The 9,653-nt window shown below is 43.5% G+C and overlaps 2 gene segments (V, D, J or C); both read left to right on the plus strand.

Annotated features, from left to right (window-relative positions):
• Positions 1-623: 623 nt before the first annotated feature.
• LOC463792 (T cell receptor beta variable 3-1-like) lies at positions 624-1,441 on the plus strand. The segment is given in 2 exon segments: positions 624-1,032; positions 1,149-1,441. Coding segments are annotated over 2 exon segments (513 nt in total).
• Positions 1,442-5,478: 4,037 nt separating this feature from the next.
• LOC472539 (T cell receptor beta variable 4-1-like) lies at positions 5,479-6,309 on the plus strand. The segment is given in 2 exon segments: positions 5,479-5,660; positions 5,771-6,309. Coding segments are annotated over 2 exon segments (474 nt in total).
• Positions 6,310-9,653: the final 3,344 nt, after the last annotated feature.

A 9,653-nucleotide genomic window follows, 5' to 3' on the forward strand; every position in this document is an offset into this window, starting at 1 on the left:
CAACAGGAGATAATTCACAAAACACGAAGGCATTTTCTGTCGTCACATTGCCATCAGGTGGGTAGGGCCCCAGGATGCCGCCAAGCATCCTCCCTACACAGGACAGCTCCCCACAACAAACAATCACCTGATCCAACATGGCAGTAGTGCTGAAATTGAGAAACCCCGCAATAAGCTTCGGTTGTAAACTTTGTACCAAGAAGGAGAATTCTCTGCAGACAACTCAAGGGGCAATACCGTCAACTACTTTTGTTTTCTCTGACTGCCGTGTTGTTGACCTTCATCGCCATTCTTTCCCAGCACATGGTGTCTGCATATTTTCCAGCAGCCTCCTGTTTCCTCATAAATCTGCCCCTTGGACAGATAAGAACATCACAGGGAGCAAGGCTGCAGTTCACTCCCAATAATAACGCTTCAACAGGGTTTGCTCTGCATTAGCGTCACAGTCATGTGGAGTAGGTGGCTATGGCTGGTATTCAGGTGAAATCTCAGGCCAGTCTCTCCTGAATCAAGGGGACCACTGATCATTAACAAGACCTTCAAGTGAGCAAAGATTCAAGACAGCAAATTAATGTCCTGCGTTATTGTGAAGGGGAAGCAAAGGATCCAGAGAGGAAACCAGCTGACTCTGAGAGAAGGGCCTGAAAAGGAGAGGAAGGGAGGAGGTGGTCAGATCCCTGGGAAGGAGCAGGGAGGGAGGGGGCTGCTGGCCCAGGAATGACTGTCAGAGACACATCCTGGAGGCCACAATTCCACCCTGTCAATTATTCCCAGAAATTCCAAAAACTCCTTTAAAGGAGCAAGTGCAGGGCATGAAAGGGAGGAGCCATGCTAGAGGAGACCCTGGGAATCGGGGAATGATTACAGGCTGTGACCTCACTGGCGCAGCACCTCTCAGCGGCAGTGGAAACCACAGCCTAGTCTTCTCACCACTGCAGACCAGAATCCTGCCCTGGGCCTTGCGTGGTCTGCCTCACTCTGCCATGGGCTGCAGGCTCCTCTGCTGTGTGGCCTTCTGCCTCCTCCAAGCAGGTGAGTCCCGGGCCCAGGTGACAAGATCCTGTTGGAGTCCCTAAGCCTTTTCACCATGACAACAACAGCAGGCCGTCTCCTAGGATTTGCCTGAATTCTGCTTCTTTCCTTTGCAGGTCCCTTGGACACAGCTGTTTCCCAGACTCCAAAATACCTGGTCACACAGATGGGAAATGACAAGTCCCTTAAATGTGAACAAAATCTGGGCCATGATACTATGTATTGGTATAAACAGGACTCTAAGAAATTTCTGAAGATAATGTTTAGCTACAATAATAAGGAGCTCATTATAAATGAAACAGTTCCAAATCGCTTCTCACCTAAATCTCCAGACAAAGCTCATTTAGATCTTCACATCAAATCCCTGGAGCTTGGTGACTCTGCTGTGTATTTCTGTGCCAGCAGCTAAGACACAGCCCTGCAAAGTCACTGCATCCCTGTGCACAAACCTCCTGGCTCAGCCAGGAAGCTGTGGGCCGTGTGTGCACCTGCACCCAAGGCTCCGGTCTCCATTCCCTGATGGCCTCTGATGGAGTTTCAGTCTGTAATACAGCCAGCTAGTGCACCCAGTGGAGAAGTCCTCCATTTTATGCACACAAAAGTCTCACAGAATTGTTTATCAGCTACAGCAAGGCTTCACAACAAAGCCACTAAAGTATTAGGGCTCCACAAACAAAAAAGAGCCTGTCCCATGCACTGAAGATCTTAACTGATGGGAGAAGCTCTTTCTTTTCTTTCTGTGTGGCACATATTGGTACATATTTTATATAACATTATGAAAAAAACACAGGATTGCTAAAAATGGTTGATGAGCACAAGCATAAAGGAGGGGGAAGGAAATATTTCCAAGATCAAGAGACAATTCTGATGATCAGTAAGTACTTTATTCAACAGAAAAATATGTGGAGAGGCATGAAATTCCATGGCAATAGGTAAACTGGAAAGTGTTGAGGAGATGCCGATGGAGGCAGCCTTGTGCGTTGTGGGCTCCTTCTCTTCAAGAAGGGTGACCAGCAAGTGTGTCTCCCAATTCTGATGAATGTCATCTTGAACTCTCCTCAAGAACAGGCAATAGCCAGGTGACTGGGGATATTGGGAGACCTGAAAGGACTTTGGACACAAATCTCTAGGCAGTGGTGAGCCATTGGTCCTACTCCAAGTGAAACAACATGATGAAACTGATATTTTGGTAGAGGAACACTGGTAGTAGTATGGATCAGAAAGGAGATAGATTTTTGGGTGGCATGAATGATTAGGAGACTTCTAAATATCCTACATGAAAGATTAGAAAGGGTTGATGTGAAGCATTGTGGACAATATAGGCTTGAGGCTCTGCATTATGTTATTTCTTGGAAATGTATTGGGTTTTGTTCTGGGAGGGTTGAATGTAGGACTTGCTAGGGTCTATTTCAGCTTTGCCCTCCCTCTTAGGGAGCCCCAGCATGTGGTCATCATTGCTAGTGCATGGCCTTTCCAGGGTCTTAGTGGGAATCACAGTGACCCACCACGACTCTCCACTCTCACTGGGTCTGAATGCCATTGCCTTCCTGCCCTGGGTATCTTCTGACATCCCTGCCCATGTCTACAGCCTTCCAGAGTTTGTTCTCTGCTGGGCCTTCGGGAGTGCCACCCTCTGCATACACAACTTAGGACCTGGCCCAGAAAGAAAAATAAAAAATGAAAAAAGATTTTCTTACACAGGTTCTCAGGGCTCCTTGGTAGTACTCTGTGTCCTAAATCCCAGCTGTCTTGGAGTCAGTTATGTCCTCTTATCTTCAATCACATATACTACTTCTATTTTATATAAATATGTTTACTTGGCTTTTCTCCATATTTACCATTCCACTCTTCACTCTTCTTGCAATTCACATGGTCCTGAGATCATTTTCATTCTTAGATCCATCCCTAATTCAGACCACTTGAACTCGCTGGTCACCACCCCTTGTTGTGGGAAATGCTTATGTTAGCTGTTGTCCTCAGGACAATTAAACCTTTCGCTTTCACCATTATTCAAGTTTTCAGTTTAAATTCTATTGCTTTTTTTAAATTGTCTTTGCAATTTGGTTTACTTATTGAGAGCCAAACAATGCAATAAAATATTATTCGTTCAAATTTGTTCTACTTCTTTGTAGAAGGGCCAAAGTGTTTTCTTGCTGAAGTAGATACCAATGGAAACAATTTTAATGGTAATAATACTAGTGTTTAAAATAAGGCTAATTTTAGGTTTTTATCTAGTGAATAGAATATCTCCAACTGTAGCAGGATAGAGATCGATCCTATATGTAACCTGTTGAGGGGGAGAATACTCAACCCCATTAAATTCTAATCTACATGCTTTACGTTTTTTGTTTGTTTGTTTTGTGGGCCACACTGAAAATCTGATGAAATTTTTGCATTAGAAGAATGCTACAATTTTCCTCCTGACTGAGCACATCGCCAGGTTAAAACAAATCTAAATTATAAATCCTTGACTTAAATCATGGAAAAGTATCTTCCCTCAGCCCCGTGTAGATTTACATATAACATAGATTTACGACCCTAATCTCATGCCTACAATTATAATTATCATCATGAAAAGGTAACACTGATGTAATACAACAATAAATAGATGGTAAAAATCACTTTGAAAGTATGAATCATCTCATTTTTGTGTTTATTTGTGTTCATTTGTATCTTCAAATGCTCTAGAATGAAAAGCCAATATTGGCATAAAAGTACCTTTTAAGAAAATTGATGATATTCCAATTCTTAACTGGTCACAAAGCATAAATAGCTTATGCAGTGAGGTACAGAAGACCCATAGGAAGTCATCCAGCTGGTTCCTAGTTGGAAAGTTCTCCACAGAACTGATGAACTAATGTGGTTTCTAACATTTTAGAAATGGCAGGGCTTTAGAGATCATCTCATTTCAGTTCTCCTGATTTAATATATGAGGAAATATGGCATCACATATATGAAGTGATTGAACAATGACATACTGATTACATTTCTCAAACTTTATGTAAGATATATTTTTATTCTCTAGTTGTTTTCTGAATATGTTGAATTGCCCTACACAAATAGAATTCTGGGGGTGAAAATGTTGGTGATTTTCTGCTTGCTCCTAGCTGTTGCTCAAGAAGTATTTGTTGAACAAGTCAGACTGGCCCAAGAACTCAAGAGGGCTGGGATACTGTCTGTTCTGCTCATTACTAGGGATCCAGACATAGACAATTTTCTGTTCTTTTTTCTTTTCTTTATTTCATTTCGTTTCATTTCTTTTCCTTTTTTTTTTTTCTTTTGAGGGGTGTGGTGGGAGCAGAGTCTTGCTCTGTCTGGAGTGCAGTGACACAATCATGGCTCACTACAGCCTTGACTTCCATGGCTCAAGCAATCCTCCCACTTCAGCCTCTTGAATAGCTGGGACTACACACAGGCACCACTACATTCCGCTAATTTTTGTAGAGATAAGGTGTTGCCATGGTGCCCAGACACAGACATAGACAATTTCTGTTGAGTAAAAATTTAGAATGTCTTATGTGTGTGGATACCTGGCGTTCTGGCTGCTGACTCTCTGTGTTGTTGCCAACACCTCCTTCGTCTTCATTCTCCCCTGGACTTTCAAACCCTTCTCTGCTGCTCAGGGTTGTGAGATGTGGAACCCATCTGGATGCTGACACTGGGTCGGTGAGTGGCCAAATACTGTTTTGGCCACAGGCAGGAGCTGTGCTCTGGTGAAACCTCTGAGGCAGGGACCTGGGGAAGGGATAGAGAGTAAGAGGAGAGATGGGCCAGGAGGGATCTTGCCCATGGGGAGCCAACCGTACCTCAACTGAGAGCATGGCTGTACTCAGCTCAAGCACACTAACATCAGCTTCAAGCTGATTTCCCTTTCCTTTGCTCCACACACCTTGTGTTGTTCTTTTTCAGCATTCTGTGTATGTTAGCTCTAAGCCCAGCCAAGCCCCATGCCCTCCACTTCAGGGACAGAGGGTGGCTCATCCCTTTCGTGCTCCCTCAGCTCCCTCCCCAGTGCCTGGTGGCTGGTTGGCATCACAGTCATGCCCTTGAATGATGGGAGCTGGTGCACACTGCATCCGTGTTCATGCAGTCACCCTCCCTCCACAGAGCCGGGCAGAAAGGGCTCCACCACACTTAGACATTGAGGGAAGGGACGTTTTGAATGGCACTGTTTTATGTGATCCCGCAGGACAGAAGGAGATTCCTTGAATGGGAGTGGTCTGTTGTTGAGAGGGATCCTGAAAGACAGGGAGACAAAGATAGAGGGAGGATCCACATAATTAGGAAGCAGCTGAGAGCAAAGGAGCCCCTGCCAGAGGAATATCCTTGGGGGGTAAAAAGCCGGCTCTGCCCTTTCTCCCCAGCCGATTCATCCTAGCCCAGCAAATTCAAATCTACCTTCTATCAGAACTTAGAAAGGATGTAAAGCAGTCAGGAAGAAACATCCCCTGGGTCTGGGGAAACTATCAGGAGCAGCGACATCACAAGAAAAACCACCAACCAGGGCCAAGGAGACCAGAGCCCAGCACCTCGCCCAAAGGACCCCAGTCAGAGGCCCCATCTCAGACCCGAGGCTAGCATGGGCTGCAGGCTGCTCTGCTGTGCGGTTCTCTGTCTCCTGGGAGCAGGTGAGTTAGGTTGAAATTGTCTGTCCTTGGACTCCAACCCTTTTCCTTGTGGCTGCAGGAACAACCCTCTTCCTGGGCTCTGCCTGAATTTTGTCCCTTTCCTCCTACAGTTCCCATAGACACTGAAGTTACCCAGACACCAAAACACCTGGTCATGGGAATGACAAATAAGAAGTCTTTGAAATGTGAACAACATATGGGGCACAGGGCTATGTATTGGTACAAGCAGAAAGCTAAGAAGCCACCGGAGCTCATGTTTGTCTACAGCTATAAGAAACTCTCTATAAATGAAAGTGTGCCAAGTCGCTTCTCACCTGAATGCCCCAACAGCTCTCTCTTAAACCTTCACCTACACGCCCTGCAGCCAGAAGACTTGGCCCTGTATCTCTGCGCCAGCAGCCAAGACACAGCCTTGCAGAGTCACCGCTTTCCTGTGCAGAAACCTTCGGGGCCTGCCAGGAAGCCGTGGGGGCCACGGAGGGCTCGGGTGAACATTTCCTCCAAGAGCCCCGGCAGAAGCTTCAGAACATCATAGCACCTGCTAATTCATCCATGTGGCAACTTTACATCCTATGCACATATTTAGAGTGTGGGTTTCCTTTTGCCTGAGTGTGACTCTGCCCCATCAACTGATTTGAAAAAAGATAAACATATTCAGATCTAGTTTAAAAAAAAAATTTTTTTTTAATCATGAAATAGGCCGGGCATGGTGGCTCATGCTTGTAATCCCAGCACTTTGGGAGGCCAAGACGAGTGGATCATGAGGTCAGGAGTTTGAGACCAGCCTGGCCAATATGGTGAAACCCCGTCTCTGCTAAAAATACAAAAATCAGCTGGGTGTGGTGGCATATGCCTGTAATCCCAGCTACTCAGGAGGCAGGAGAATCACTTGAACTCGGGAGGTGGAGGTTGCGGTGAGCCGAGACTGTGACATTGCACTCCAGCCTGGGTGACAGAGTGAGATTCTGTCTCAAAAAAAAAAAAAAAAAAAAAAAAAAATTCCTGAAATAAAGCAAGCATGCTGTAAGGATGGTGTAGCTTAAAATTTTATAAGAACCCTCTGAACAATCACCTGTGTCACCACAGAGGCACACCCTGCACTGGGTCAGACACCGTCCTGTGAGGAGCTGTGTTCCCCTGACACTTCATGTCCAGTGGTTTCCATGACTCTTCTTTGGGACCAAGGGTTCCCTTCCGTCATAGGTTGTTGTCATGCAGAGTCAAGCAGCACTGAGCACTGGGAAATCAGAGAAGGAACTTCCAGGCAAGGGTCCCAGTGCAGAAGCCAGCTAGAGAGGACAGTAGTAGACTCACCCTTTGGGAAATATGTTTGAGAAATATGTGTCTATTTTCACCAGTTCTATTACTCTATATCCCAGCTTGTCTATTCTCTAATTTCTCATTTGTACACTGAAAGCTAGACTGTGAATTCTAGCCCTGATCAAAGCTCCACATATGCACAGACACCTTCTCTGAACCCTGCAGGCAGCAAACTTGCCTCTGTCTGCTCCCCTTGCTGCAGAGCCCATGGATCATGGTCTAGAAGTTTCCTGACTCATCCACTCTCCTTCTCTTGGCTGGAAGCCTCCTTGTTGGTTTCAGATCTCAGCGCCTCCCTGGATTGCCTCTCCAGACTGACACTTGAAGGATTATTTTTCCCCCTTTGGTCTCTTTATTCCCAATGTGTTCAATCATCAGGCTCAGAGCCTAATGCCTCCAGAGTGCAGCTCTACATTAGCCTTTAGAGAGGAGAGTGGGTCCTGGCTGTTCTGTTTATCTGTTTTCATTCACTAATTCATTCATTCATTTATTATAGAGACAAAAGATTCCCTATCCCAAGATATACAGTCATCTGTGCTGTATCAAAAGAGAAGATATTCTTCTCACAGTTTTATGAAATGAGGTAGCTTCGCAACTTGGGGGGAGCAGCCTCTTAAGTTAGTTGTCAAAATTAGGCTTTTGCCTAAGCAAAGTTAGGATCCTAAATTAGGCTCCTACTCTCCCACAAAAACTGGGAGACAGGGCCTCTATCTTCCTTGACGATTGTATCTCAAAAAGATGGTTCCCAGAGTCTTGGGAAAGACATTCCTGGGTCATAAAGCTGGCTAGAGGTTTACAGAGATTTTAATAGGATTGTCAAAAAGCCTTTTCTGTGTTTATTGAGATGATCATCTGGGTTTGTTTTTAGTTCTGTTTATGTGGTGAGTCACATTTGTTGATTTGTGTATGTTGAACCAACCTTGCATCCCAGGAATGAAGCCTACTTGATTGCAGTAGATAAACTTTTTGATGTGCTGCTGGATACAGCTTGCCAGTATTTTGTTAAAAATTTTTGTATCTAATTAAGTAATTTTTAAATAAGGTGACTTACATTAATTGCTTTTTAAATATAAAACCAATTATGCATTCCTGGGGCAAATCTCATCTACTGATTAGATATTAATCTTTTTATACATTGTGAGTTAAATTTACTTGATTTTTGTTAAGGATTTTTGCTTCTATGTTAATATTAGTACTATTTATTCTTCACAACTTGTAAATTGATAAACTTGCTCAATTTCATCAATAAAGTAAGCTGGGCCTGGAGTTTTCTTTCTGGAAATGCTTTTAATTATTATGAGTTCAATTTTTAAAACTACTTCTACCTGTATTTTTTAATATCCCTATGGACATTCAAGTTATCTACTTTTTGAGTGGGTAATTGTGTTTTTTGGGGAATTTGTTTATTTTGTCTGCTGTTGAATTTATTGGCATAATATTAATCTTTCATTGGCGTTCTAATTTGCATTTCTCTAAGGATTAATGATGTTGAGGACATTTTAATGTTTTTGTTACCATTTGCAGATATGTCTTTTTCATATACCTATTAATGCTTTTGCCCAGTTTTAAAGGTTAAATTATATATCTTTTATATTGACTTATAGGAATCCTTTATAAAATATAAAGGATTTTTTATATTATATATAATCCTTTATATAATCTGGATACAATATTCTAGTCTGATATATGTATTGTGAAACTTTTTCCTCAGTCTGAAAATTTTCCTTTCCACTTTCTTGATAGTACCTGGGCACAACCCCTATGAAATGAGAGTACCCTTCTGTCTCCTTTAATTTTGTCTCTCTACCTTCACCCTTATCAGTATTTGGCAGGCAATTAATTCAGTCAGATTGAGATAGTGCAAAGGCTTCTAGCTAGCCCTCGCAACACTGGCTTGGGTATACCTCTAATCTCCAATCACACGAAACAATTTTCCAGCCCAGAAGCTACCCCTGCTATGTATTCTACCATGAGTAGACCTTAAATGTGCACCTCCCACTGTCTCCATAATACATATGGCAGAATGGTGATGGATCCTTCTTTTGGCAGACTTTCCACAATGCATGGAGCTATGCCTATCCAAGCACATCTCTGCATGGACAAAGGAAGGGGTGGATAATTGAGTCAGTGTTTCTGCTTCTTGCTTGTGAGTTTTCCCCAGTAAATCTTGTTTTATGTGTATATTGCACAGGGCTAGTGCTGTCTACATGTCCCTTCATATGATTGTGCTCTCACAGAATTCTGAGGCTGGAAGGAACAAACAAAAGTTCTCATAAAGAGAAATTTAGTCACCTCTGGAAAGAAGTCCGTGCTTAATGGCTTTGGAGTTTCTGTGAAGAAAGGGTTTCCTCCTGCCTTAGAAGGTGGGCAAAGTGAGCAACATCTTCACCAAGTCAGGAACACTTGATTTCAGCCAGAGGCAGAAGTGGGGTTCTATGATAATGCCCGATTGTGGTTACAGAGGGACTCCATGAGCAAGGCCATGGAGGTGAAAATGGATTCATTTGGGCTGAAATCCTGTAAATTGAAGTAAGCAGGAAAACCCAGTGCACATTCCAATGGAAGATGTAGCTTCCTAATATCGTGCTTTCAACTTAGATTCTGCCATCTGTAATTACTCCACACACTTTCTCAAATCATTAGCACAACTGTGGGCCAGGTAATCATTTAGCC

Source organism: Pan troglodytes, chromosome 6, assembly GCF_028858775.2.
Source record: "Pan troglodytes isolate AG18354 chromosome 6, NHGRI_mPanTro3-v2.0_pri, whole genome shotgun sequence".
Classification (NCBI taxonomy): Eukaryota; Metazoa; Chordata; class Mammalia; order Primates; family Hominidae; genus Pan; species Pan troglodytes.